Source organism: Panicum virgatum, chromosome 8K (assembly GCF_016808335.1).
Source record: "Panicum virgatum strain AP13 chromosome 8K, P.virgatum_v5, whole genome shotgun sequence".
NCBI classification, from domain to species: Eukaryota; Viridiplantae; Streptophyta; class Magnoliopsida; order Poales; family Poaceae; genus Panicum; species Panicum virgatum.
The window spans coordinates 33,740,627-33,753,626 of NC_053143.1; the positions used below are offsets into that span (position 1 = coordinate 33,740,627).

General features: G+C 52.9%; 2 protein-coding genes across 2 annotated transcripts; one reads left to right on the top strand and one right to left on the bottom strand.

Moving 5' to 3' along the window:
- Positions 1 to 918: 918 nt before the first annotated feature.
- LOC120645649 (paraneoplastic antigen Ma6F-like) lies at positions 919 to 1,625 on the bottom strand. The gene is made up of 2 exons (XM_039922418.1): positions 1,265 to 1,625; positions 919 to 1,175 (listed from the first exon to the last, which is right to left on the bottom strand). The coding sequence occupies exons 1-2, from the start codon at positions 1,623 to 1,625 to the stop codon at positions 919 to 921; spliced, it is 618 nt and encodes a 205-aa protein (XP_039778352.1).
- A 6,021-nt stretch (positions 1,626 to 7,646) lies between these two features.
- Positions 7,647 to 12,577, top strand: LOC120645650. The gene is made up of 5 exons (XM_039922420.1): positions 7,647 to 7,822; positions 11,643 to 11,860; positions 11,974 to 12,078; positions 12,246 to 12,307; positions 12,395 to 12,577. The coding sequence occupies exons 1-5, from the start codon at positions 7,647 to 7,649 to the stop codon at positions 12,575 to 12,577; spliced, it is 744 nt and encodes a 247-aa protein (XP_039778354.1).
- The last annotated feature ends 423 nt before the right edge of the window (positions 12,578 to 13,000 follow it).

Here is a 13,000-nt window from a genome sequence, read left to right on the forward strand (position 1 = left end):
TCTTGGCGTGCTCAGAGACCCGATCGCCCAGCGCTCATAGGCAGCTGGCCACCGAGTTACCAGATTGAGTACCACTCCCCTTGAGTTCCTGACACACGGCCACGACGGTCCGCGCTAGTTCGGCATATTCATCTTGCGCCGCCGTGAACGCCGTGTTGGCAGCTTCCTTCGCCGCGGTCTCGTCCGCCACCTTCTGCCTCAGCTCTGAACAGGGAAACCAAGATAAGTTGCAATAAACTCAAATCAAATGACAATGAAATTTCGAACACTTACCTACGATATTTTTCTACGCCTCTTCCTGCTGGACCCGGGCGGCTTCCTTAAGGGCGGCCTCCGCATTCTGGACGGCCACCTCCTTCTCCTCGAGGGCCTTGCCCCTCTCCTCGAGGGTCCCTGTCAACGTAGTGATGGTTGCCTTCTCGCGCTGGAGCTCGGCCTCCTTGCCTTGGAGCTCGACCTCCTTGCGCTGGAGTTCGGCCTCCTTCTGCTCGAGCGCCATCCAAACACGCTGCAGCTGGGCAGTATGCACCTCGGCCTCCTGAGCCTTCTGCACCACCGCGGCCCTCTGGGCGTCACGCTCGCCGGCGGTCTACGCCAGCTCCTCCTCTAGCACCCGCTGGCATGCCCCCAGGTCAGTCATCTAGGTGTTGGCGTCGATGTTCCTGAGCACTAGGGTGGCGTTGTGCTATCCTAGCCAGTGCATCTGGGAGTACAGCCAGGTCAGCTCGGAGCTCTTCTTGCACGAAATGTCCCTCAGCCGCTGCAAATAGAAGAGCGTGAGCGAAACGCACAAAAGCAAGACCAAACACGAACGATTCCTAGGAGAGAGGCACCTACCTGACTGATCTGGAGGTCCGTCGTCCGGTGAAGCTCCAGGGCGCATTCGAGGTGGCCCTGAATCTGACCGCCGATCTCGAACTACGCCTTCCAGACCGCCTCCTCCTCTTGGTCGCTGCGGAGAAACTCCAAGGGGACTCTAGACTGGATGATCGCCCCATGACCGGGCCCCTCGGACGTCCCTGTGCCGAGCACATCCTCGGAGTCCCCACACTCCCCGCTGCTCTGTGGCAGCTCCATAAGCGGCCCCACGCTTGCCGACGCCATTTGCACCATCGCCGCCGCAGCAGCACCCTCATCCCCGGCCCTCGCAAGCTCCGGGACACGGGTCTCCTCCACTGCAGACGCCCTGAGCATCGACTCCACTTCTGTGACACCCTCGACCCCAGCCCTCGGGGGCTGGGGGCTGCTAGGGACACCTCCTCACTTTGGCTGGTGGGGCATTCTTGTGCACCCCCACCAGCTCCTGCTCCCCCTATCTCTGGCTGGGCGGCATTGCCTGCTTCGCCCTCGCCGGTTCCGACTTCCGGCTGGGCGGCGGCATCCGCTCCGCCCCTGCCGGCTTCGACCTCCGGCTGGGCAGCTCTCCCCACGCCACCCCAGCCGGCTTCATCCTCGGCGTCGGCCCGGGCGGCCTCCGCGGTCCCGCTCTGGCCGGCGTCGCCTCTGCTCTCCTGTGCTCGGGCCAGCTGGGACTCCAGGGTCCCCCGGGCCATCGCCTCTTGGAGCTTCGCGGCCTCCGCCACTATGTCCACGACGGGCAGAGGCTGCGGCGCTGTGTGCGGCATTGCGTGCGCCCTGGTCTTGAGGGTCTTGGTCGGTGTAGGCTAGGCCGCATTCCTGGCGATGATCCCGGAGCTGGGTAATCGGGGGAGAAGCGCTGAAGTCAGCAGGATTGAGAAGGACGAGTAGATGGACGCAAAGGGTAAAGTCAGGACTACTTACTCCGACCGAGCGCTCATATTGCGCTTGCCTGTGCTGCTCCTCCGGGCTCGCGGCACATTGACACCTCCCGATGACTGACCCGAGGGCACCGCCCTCAGGTCAGCCTAGCGCCTCGAGGTCATCTGCGCGGGCGTCTCCGCACTCGCCGCGGACCCACCGCCGCCCGTCAACAACGTGGGCGCGGGTGCCCTCCTACCCATCCGAGAAGTTGAGCTCGACGTCCGAGGAGTCCTCCTCCTCGGTGGACTCGGGCGTGGCGGGCCGCGGCCTTCCCTCCGCGAGTGCAATCTTGCACCCCTTCTCGTGCTTCTCCTTCCTCTCCCTCTACCTGGTGGCGGCTTGCTTCACCGCCTCTCCATGCAGGCGGTTGGCTTCGCGTTCCTCCGGGACCGGGGGCTTCGAGACATGGCCCTTGTGGCTCACCCTCTGTAAATGCAACCAAGTCAGGATCAAGGAGTGGGGAGAGGAGTAGCACAAATCAACAACAAATTGAAACTTAAACTCACCACAGAAATGTACCCCGTCTCGGGGTGCATCTTGATCTCCCAGAGATCGTCTGGGTTGTCGGGGAACTCCGCCACCGCACTCTTCGCCCTCCGGGCAGCAACATCCTGGGGGAGCAGCACGTTCGACGTCCTCGAGCCCGCGTACGGGGCCTCGGAGGTGATGTCGAAAATTGGCAGGTTCCTCTCCGTGAGAGGAATCACCCTCTGCCGATGAAAGTTTGTGATAACGGCCGCCGCCGTCAGCCCTTTCCTCGCCAGACACTGCAACGCATTGGTGAGTACCTCGAGCCTGGCCTGATGTGTTGAGGGCGACACCCCCTAGTTCCACTTCTCCGACCACTCCCGGAGCACCTTGTTGGTGAACGCCGGGAGCCGGTTGCCAAAGTTGCGTAGGTAAAACCACCCCCGGGTCCGGCGTTATTGGTGGTCATCTTGCTGGAGATGTACAGGTGCGACCTGTGCCCGCGCACATGAAGCATGAGGCCACCGGCGAGAGTGTACCTCTTTGGCTGGCCCCGCACGTTCTCGATAAAGAGCTCGCCGCGGAACAGGTGGATCCATAGATCCCAGTGCGCTTTGATCCCCAGATACCCCTCGCAGACGGCGACGAAGACCGCCGCTTGTGAGATGGAGTTGGGGTCGAAATTGTGCAATTCTACTCCATAGTAGTCGCACAGCGCCCGCATAAATCTGCTGACGGTAAGGATGGATTCGGATGTTTATTCGAATGTCAGATTTTTGGTCATTTTTCTTTGATTATGGACAAATAAGATATAGAATTTACTATGTAAATTCATAGCCTTGTATTTAACATTGATCTTGTAAAGATTCATAAAAATTAAACCTCAAATTTATCATATATATTCTCAAATAATAGATATAAAAATTCGAATACGGATCGGATACGGATTCGAATCTTTTTTCACCTTTTTAATTGTAGGGAGCAAATAATACATAAAAAAATCTATACAAAATTTTATTCTTATGTGTAATAATATGCTTGATAATATAAAAAAAGATTAGCATAAAATTTTAAGCATATCTATTTTAAAATATCAAATTTGTTTTAAGAATTCGGATGTTTAGATCCATCCTTAGCTGACGGGGACGCCGAATCCCCGCTCGTGGAGCCGCACAAGGCTCACGACGTAGCCGTCGGGGGGATTTGGCTCGGCCTCCTCCCGCCTCGGGGGAATCCACGCCGACCGCTCCGAGTTGTTGTTCACCAAAAGTAGCCTCTCTGCGACCAGTTGCTCCAAAACCGCCGCGGTGGCGGTGGACTTCCCCCACGGCAACAGCTCCTGAACATCCGACATCGCTTCGAACCGCCGGGGAATGCGGGGAAGCAAGCTCTATGATGGCTAAGGTGCGCTCTCGCTCTCTCCTTCTTCTTCCTCCCCTTGCTCTCGGCTCTGGGCTCTGGACGAAGGGGAGGCGGAGAAGGCAGGGGAGACGAAGGCAAGATGGCCAGGTGAGCCCAGACGATCCCCCATTCCCGCTTTTATCCATCAAGACGGGCAGATTCGCCGCCGCAGCCCGAATCCACCACATTAAATGCGGTAGATTTTGCTGTCGCCGACAGTTGGACCCCACGACCGCGGAGTCCCCCACACGCGCCCTTGGAAATAATTATAGCGCGGTAACCGACGAGCGCGGCGCGACTGTAGCACTGTTTCATCCGTCAGCCGCCGCCCATGCCTCTCCGCCTACCCGAGGCAGCCGCCTGAAAAGGCGTGCCCGCACAACCCGCACGTACTGGGCCATGTCGCCCATGACCAGCGGGAGACTCGCGCGCACAACCGGCGACTCCACGCAGTTTTAGCGAACCGTTACGGAATATCCCCCCGGGGATTCCTTACCGTTGAAGGAAATCAATTTTGAGGCCTTACTGATTAGGGATTCGAAGCCTGGCCCGTCGAGGGTTCGACAGGCACCCCAGATCGCCAGAGTCAGGGACTGCATGGATGTACCATACAAGCTACCCTCGAATGCGGAGTTCGAGATGTCCTACGCAGTGTTTAAGGCCAGTCGAGGGTGCCTAGCAGGGGGATCCCATCGAGGGAGAGCACCGAGCCCTCGGACCCTATCGAATGGGTCCGAGCCCCGCCTAGCGAACCTTTGCGAGCGCTTTATGTGATGTGTCCATGAACCACAAGCCGACCCTTATCGAATGGGACACGGACGTCCACTTGAACCACCCGATAACAGCTCACTGAACCAGCCATAGCTCGCGGCCCGGGCATGGGTAGCATGGTGCGCTCACCCCTCCTCCCTGCGGAAGGGAGACGAGGGTCGTAATAAAAGTCGAGGGACCCCTGAACGCCTTCACGTAGGCTGGGGCTCGGGGGCTCCTCGCACATCGCAGCACCCCCGAATGAGTCGACAACCGTTGATTGTGAAGTTCCACGTGTTTAGCCAAACCCCCCACTCTTAACGCGTGTGCCTGCCAGATGGTTCAACAGGACCACGAGCCGCTGTGCCAGCACGAAAGATGCTGAGGCCGGCTGAAAGGAACGCTGAGGCTGGCTGAAAAAGACGCTGTACAGCTACTCCAGTCAATCAAATGTGCAGGGCAACGTTTATAGCCCTTGGACGAGTGTAAGCACTCCTCCAAGGCCTTAGGGGCTACACCCGCGGGTGCGCTGATGCCCCCCCACGGAGGAAACTTCACACATTCAAGGATCAAATTCCCCGCAGACCAGCTCGAACGCCCTCATCAGCACGACAACAGCACCCCCAGCGGCAACGCCATGGTGCTCGAGGCGACTATGATCTACATAGACAACTCGGAGTGGCCACCTCATTGCTTCTCCAAAGTGAAACCCCTACCTTGGGTCAATCTACTCCGACAACGCTCTCCGGAGCACCATCGCGCCCCCGCCGGGCAGACTAAGATACCCACGGTCAGCGCCGGAGTCACGCCCTCGAAGGGTTAAGGCTCCGCAGGGCTGATGCTCACCCCTACAAAGGCTCGGGGGCTACTGTCGGGTACAATGATTAGGGGCACCCTAACTAGGGGACTAAATCACCCTAAAAACGCAAAACACGGCCCACGAAGGCCTACAACCTCTTTCCAAATCCGGAGGAAAGGAAAGGACTTAAAGAAGCCCAATCCACGGCCCATGTACACAGTGCGGCCCCTCTGAGCCCCCTCGAACCCGCGGGGCAATCTCCGCCTCGCTCGAGGGCCTCCCGCCGGGACCCTCGACAAGCGCCTCACGTTTCCGCTTCACTCGAGGGTAGTGAGCCAACTCTCGGGGGAGCGGATCGTCTCCGCCTCGCTCGAGGCCACCCCTCGACGGAAAGGACAAACGGCCCTTCCGCTCACCCGCCCGCCATACGGAGGCATTAAATGCCAACCACTCCATCGCAGCTCCCGGATCAGACGGCATCAGGCCTCCACTCCGCACGGTGGCTGTGACTAGGGTCTTATCCGCCAACTCCGGTCATTGCTCAGGCCATCCCTGGCGCTGTGGGGACACTGTGGGAAGCTGCGACGCTGTGCGAGACGTGCTCGGCACTGCTCCAACTACTGTGCTGCCAAATCTCTGTACTTTCCTTGTACTTTCCCCTCCACAGAACCCTCGAACGGCATGGGCACGGCCCTCGGAAGCGGCCCCGACCTTGACCAGGGCAGGACCCCCGGCCAGCAGGACCCTCGGAGCGCCGCCACGTCGAACGCGGGATAGTACTCACCACAGGGACCGCCACGCCACCCGCTGGAGCTGCTAGGACGCCGGCACGAACTCCGCAGGGCCAAAGACAATGCTAGGACGACTGCCACGCCAGGCGCCATACCCCACAGTGTACTTTCTACAGTGCTCGACCACTGCACCCCCGCAATTCGGGGAAAAGACGACAACTTCTCCTCCCTCCTGTACATGTACACCGCCCCTCCTTGTCTCTATGAAAGGGGGAGGCGGTCACTGTCCTCTCCATGGGATCTGGGCTATTCGACGCACTTAGCACAACTCACAAGAGCACACACGCTCTTCTGAGCCCCGATATTGGCACTCACCTCAATCAACTCCTCCACTAGCAGAGACCTGGGAGCTTTCCTCTCTCTCTCGCCTCACTTGTACCCCCTACTACAGACACCTCGGTGCAAGACAGTACAGTACCCTCGCACAACCCTTTGTTGGACGTACGGCCCCGCGGCCGGAACAATGATAAACCCGTGCGTTACTGTGTTGCCTCTTGCATCAACCATCTGGGATTAGGGACACGCAGCATCATCACTAGTTGGTGCTAGACCCCCGGGGTCAGGACACCGACACATGTCAACCATACTTTAAGATTTGAGGTTAAGCTGCTGAAACTAACACCATTTCCCGACTTTGAGAGACAAAGATGACATGGAAGAATGTATCATCATGATCACGGAATGAAGTAGATACCCAAGAGATACCAAGATATAAATGAATTGGGCTTTCAGAAAGTCTGCAAATTTCATCCCTATTAGTCTTTCTACCGTATCTCAGTTTTTTTTTAAATATATTCTGCATCTCATCTTTGTCACCTACATGTCCAACTACAACATTTGTAAGCCGGATAACACCAAGATCGTATTTGTTGTGATTGCTCATTACTATATAGCTCCTTTGTGCATTCGATTAAACAAACACTCTTGTATAGTGTTTCTCCGTCAAATTTTGAAATATTTTTGGCCGCACACAAAATCATCAGAAGGTCAAAAATGGTGCGGCAAGGCCGCGCCCCAAGGTTTTCTTGTCATTTGCTAAAGGCGGACCGTTTTTGTTGTTAATAAATCGCTAAGATATGAAAGGAAAAAAAGGCTACTTGGGTTCATAGTTTGGGCCGGCCCAGTTTGCCCCTCTACTCCCTAGTCGGGCTGGGCCGACTGTCCGAATCGGAGTCGCACCCGACCGAATCCGATCGGACCCCGCAGTGCTAGGGTCGGTTCGTTTCCCCCTACTAACGCCGCCGCCGTCCCCTCCTTTCAACAACGCAATCCATCCGGCTTCCAATCGAAGTCCCCCGGCAAAGAAATCACTCGCCGAGGCGGGGAGGCGAGTGGCTAGCTGGCTCCGATGGCCGCCGCTGGGTCTGGACTCAGGCGGAACGTGCCGGAGGAGGCGCCGGCGGCGCACGGCGGGGAGGGGCGCCGGATGGCGGCCAGATTCCGTCCAAGGATGCGCGGCGGCCCCGGCTGACGGGAAAAGAGGCTGACCGAGCTTTCCAAGGATGAGGTGGCGTGGATCCTGGCCCACGAGCCGCCCCGCCCCCACTACGACGACGAGGAGCACCTTCTCAAGTTCCTCCCGCAGGAGATGATCGACAGGCAGAGGGAGACCATGCGGCTGGGTCCGCAAGGAGCTTGACGAGCATGGAGTCGTCATGGTGGATGACGAGTTCCTGGCTGGCAGGGAGGAGGCCCGGCGGTGGGCGAGGGAGGTGTACGAGGACATCGTTAAGCGTATGGATGAGTTGTTCACTGATTCTGACTATGGGAGCTACTCGGATATGTACGACACTGACACTGATGATGATGAGGAGGAGGTTGCTCTGTCTCCGTGAGAGTAGGAGTATCATGCATGTCACAGTCTCACAGATGACGACGACGAGGAGTTTGCTCCGGTGGAATCAGCATCCAAGTGAGAGTGGGAGTATCTATCTATGTCGATGATCAAACTATGTTTGCACTTTGCAGTTAGTGTTTGGCTAATGTTATTGTATGTCGACGCTTAATTAGTCTGCTGTCCTTTTACGCATATCTACTAGCATAATGTCCGTGAATTGCTATAGGTGATATAAATTTTACTCGTAATTATATAAGACTATCAATCTTGTGCTCTTTTATTTATTTCGTGTCCAAGTAATGGTGTGACCGCGCGAGTTATGGATTGTTTGGTTTTCGATTGGGATTCAGATTGATTTGTTCAGTCTCCGATTATGATTCCGATTGATTTATTTAGATTCCGTTACGATCTTAATTGACAGACCTGAAATCATTGTTTGCTTTAGAAATAACTGGGCAATTATGCCCGTGCATTGCTACGGATAAGTTGGTGTAAATATCAGATACGTTTTAATGTCCATGTGTTAACTTGTAGAGATCTACGTGATCGAGTCGTGGACGGAGATGGTTGGTCCGACTCGCATACGGGATGGACTAATAAGGCCCACCTGTCAATAATATAGTCGGACCAAACTAACATACCAAACTAAAAATTTAGGTGGAAACCTTACTCGCTTTAGTAATAGACATAGATAGAGATAGAGATCTATCTATATTATATCTACACTATAAATCTATACTACAAAAGTTGAAAGAACTGAAACTTTTTCTAACCAGGATTAGGCCAACTTTACTCCTCACGAAGGTCCCACTTGTCGGGTCTAGAGGTTTGACAAAAGGGCGTGGCGATCTATTTTTTAATAGAAAGGAAAATATTTCTACCGAAATTCTAATATTTTTGGACCATCAATTTTTTATGCCTATCTCATTTATCCGGCTCCGCTTATTACTTTCTTTTGGTACACACTTTACTTCCTTTGCACATAGGTTCACCCATAATTCGCATCATTATTTGTTTTGGAAGGATAATATATAATTGACATCATTATTTTATAGAAAGAAAAGAAAGATGTGTATTATTTTTGAATAAAAATAAATGACATCTTTACTTGATGAAAGGAAAACTAAATACGTACCAGTACCATGTGCACATCTCGACTACTGTAGTTAAAAGGACCCGCTTTGTATCCATAAAACCGCAAGTTGTCATTACCAAATTATTAAGTAGGGGAATAATGCTAGGAATCAGACGTCGAACGCATTGAACACACGACCCCAACTGTGCTGTCCCGCCGATTCGTGCCTCATGTACCCGACAACCACCATGTTGTGGTGCTCCGCGCGGGGAGCCGCTCCCGCGCCTGCTCTGCGCATTTTTGTCCGGTGGCGCACCCTCTGCGGCGGCGGCGGCGGCACGCGAGGGTGTCCGCGGGAGCTCCAGGGCGGCGGCGCATGAGGTCAGACGAGCTCCTCAGTGACGTGACCTCCCGGTTGCGAGCTCCCCGGTAGAGAACTCCCCCAGCTCCCCCAGGTGGAGTGCAGAGGTAGAAGACGAGGTGGAGCTTGACGACGCCCATGTTGCAAGCGTTGGTTTGAAGTGTTTCAGATGCATGTTTCAGACGAATGTGTGTTTTACGTGGATGTTGCAAAAGTAGATCTAAATATTGCGATGTTGCATATGCTTTTCACGTGTTGCAAATGTTTTATTTAGATGTTGCATCTTTAGAGAGAGATTTGAATACTACACCAAAACAGAATTATCTTGGCGGCCAAAAAACGCCAAGAAAAATACCAAAACCGCCAAGAAAACAATCCTTGGCGGCTGGCCGCCAAGTAATATTCGCCAAGAATAGAGAGCCAAGAAAGTCCAATTACCTTGGCTGCCGGCCGCCAAGGATTATTTTCTTGGCGGTTTGACCGCCAAGTATAATAGACCGACATCAAATTTGCAAATACGCCAAGAAAATATTGCAACCGCCAAGGATACAACTTTCCTTGGTTGTCATCGACAGCCAAGGATACAATTTTCCTTGGCAGTCATTGACAGCCAAGAAAAGTTATTTACTTAGTTGGGCACCAGGCGCCAAGGAATGTTATTTACTTGGCAGACATCTACCGCCAAGAAAATGCACACTACCAACAAAAAAATATTAATAAATCAGCTAATAGATAAATGTCATTTGCACCCACAGGTAATTCAAATTGCATCCATCAAGTAGTCAATCTATCACAAGTTCCACTTATCAAGGTAGTAACCTGCAACTTGTCATTATTCTTCCGATCCACAAATGTTACAAGAACAAAATATGGCAAACAAAACAAATGCATTGCTTCTTGTATGCAGAAATATTTATTAATATTCCAACAGCACCGCAAGAAATCCTGTAATACATGTAACAACTGAAAACCCCATCACCGGTTTAGCCTTATAGATCAACTTGCTCGAATCTGACTTTAGCACTACTAGCTGAAGATTTGCATCCATCTCAGCTGATCATTTCCAGACCTGCACATGGTATAGCACATGGTGAGTTCAACTGGTACAATGCTTCACATTTGTAACATTGACTAGTAGATATGCCCAAACACTAAATATATGCAATTTTACGTGTAACAAAATCTAGAGCATATCGTATTAGCTAGCACTGTTTGCATGATTGTTGACATACTATTATACTTGAAAGGATAGAGCTGCATAAAAAACAAGAAGCTCCCCAAGTCATAGATGAGACATGGCAATGCAAAGCTATGTATCAAGGAGCAATTTCCATATCATAATTTCTGTATATGTGAAAGCATTATAAATTGGAACTATACAACAAATTGCACACGAGTTCTTTGCATTGTTTGGCATATCAAATTAGCTATATTGCAACAAGTTAACTAATCTATACAAGGAGCAACTAGCCATCGCCATATACTATTCAGAGCAATTAGCTCACCGAAGAAACCAGCCCCGGCAGCCCGAGACCCGAAGCCCCAAACCCCAAAGAAGCGAGCAGTAGCGGCGATGAAGGGATAAGAAATGATGGCGGCAAGGAGGAAGCAGGAGTCATGAGTGGGCCGTACTTGGGCCATGAAAGGCTGAAATGGTTAAAGGCGCCGGTTCAGGCGATGGCTCGCACTTTTGTAGCGCGAGCAATATATAGCCGCACGGTGGAATTCGGGGGCCTACTAGCAGCCCCTGATGTGAGCTGTCCTCAAGATGGCAACCCTCCCTTATTACAAAAGGAAAAGCTATCCGTCGCTTGAGTGATTCTCTCTGCTCTGTCACTCGATTTGTTGCCCGTCAGATTTTGTTCCCACAGTCATCTCTTCCCTTCGATCTGTGGTTGCGTCCGCCATGTGGGACTTGGTTGTCAGTCTGTTATTATTTTGGCAAAATTAGCTCCTGGACACTAAAGAAAGATGACTTTGGCCATAGGACACTAAAAATAGTGGTCTTTGCCACAACACACTTCTCAACTATGGTTATTTGCCACAGGACACAAAACGAATTATTATAGTCCATTTTAATTGGTAGCAAGGCGAAAGGACAAAAATACCCCTGGGCAATCCTCAACTGGATAAGCCTGCCTCCCTCCCTCCAGTCGTGCGTGTGTGAAGGGCTGAGCGGCAGCGCTCCGGCAGCAAGCAGACGGAGCCTCGGCGCGGCGTGGTGGAGGGCGCGCTCCGGTGCGGCGCAAGAAGAGGAGGAGCCCCGGCACAGCGTGGTGGAGGGCACGCTCCGGCGTGGAGGCTGATCCGTGCAGGGAGCAGGCAAGTCGGCCGTGCTGAACAGCCTCATCGGCCACCCGGTCCTGGTGAGCTCCTAGCCTAGCATCTCAGCTCCCTTTCCCCCTCTTCCCTGGTTGTGGCATCTGTGATTTTTTTAATGGATTTGGGTGGTGGTGGTCGTGGTGTGCGGTGCAGCCGACAGGGGATAACGGGGCAACGCGGGCGCCGATAGTGGTGGATCTGCAGAGGGAGCCGGGTCTCAGCAGCAAGTCCATCGTGCTCCAGTTCGACAGCAAGTCGCAGCAGGTGTCCGCAAGTAAGTTGGATCTCGTCGCTGTGCTTCCTGCATCTATTGACGAGTTTTGGGAGCTCGGGGACTACACCTGATCTTGAACTTGACATTTCCTGTTTCGTTCTGTTGGGCTGCAGGTGCCCTCCGGCATTCACTGCAGGACAGACTCAGCAAGGGGGCATCTGGTGGATCACGGAGGGGCCGCGCTGATGAGATTTACCTCAAGCTGCGGACAAGTACAGGTCTGTCTGCGACTGCGAGTAGGCCATTTCTTATCTATGTTTGATGTCTTGATGAACCCTATCCCTATGCATAATCTCTTCTCTAAATCTGCTATGAGTTAGTTTGCCTTTTATTTTGTTATTCCGCTTTATAAAATCCCTCACATTACTTTCTTGTTTATCTTCAGCTCCCCCATTAAAGCTGATTGATTTACCTGGGATAGACCAGCGAGCTGTTGATGATTCCATGGTAGGTTCTTAAATTATTTTTACGCTATTTTTCCTGTTCGTAAATGCATGGAGTTTTGGTAGAATGCTCATTAACCAGTTTTGGTAGAATGTGGGGCGGCGGCTGCCCACAGCACCGGCGGAGATGGAGCCTGCAGCGACGCCACATTTCTTCACCCAGATTTTCCCCGAGGAGGTTGCTAATCTTGATTGGGTTCCTGATGGGTACGTCTTCTTCCAATGCTCCTTAGGATTAGGAATTCACCATAGGTTAGTGCTAACTTTAGACTAGTAAAAAATTGATTTTGCTTCTCTGTGTGCATTGTGTGTAATCACCTCAATTCGAGGTCACAAGATTGAAGACTATGTTCATGAATACTATTCAGTGGTGATGTTCAAGAAAGCCTATGAGAAATGTGTGAAGCCCATGACAGATAGGACACAATGGCCTCAAGTCAATCCTGGGTTTAAGTTGTGGCCTCCACTTCTGAAAAGGGCAGCTGGGAGACCAAGGGAGAGAAGGTACAAATCAGTTGCAGAAGGGGGCTCTGGAAAGAGAACCACAAGATGCAAAAGATGTGGGCAACTTGGACACATGGAAAAAACATGCAATGAATATGTTTATGATTCTGACGCACCACCACCTGCTCCACCAAAGCCCCCGAGAAAGAGAGGCAAAAAAAATGTCACCATAGTAGAATCATGTGCTGCTGAC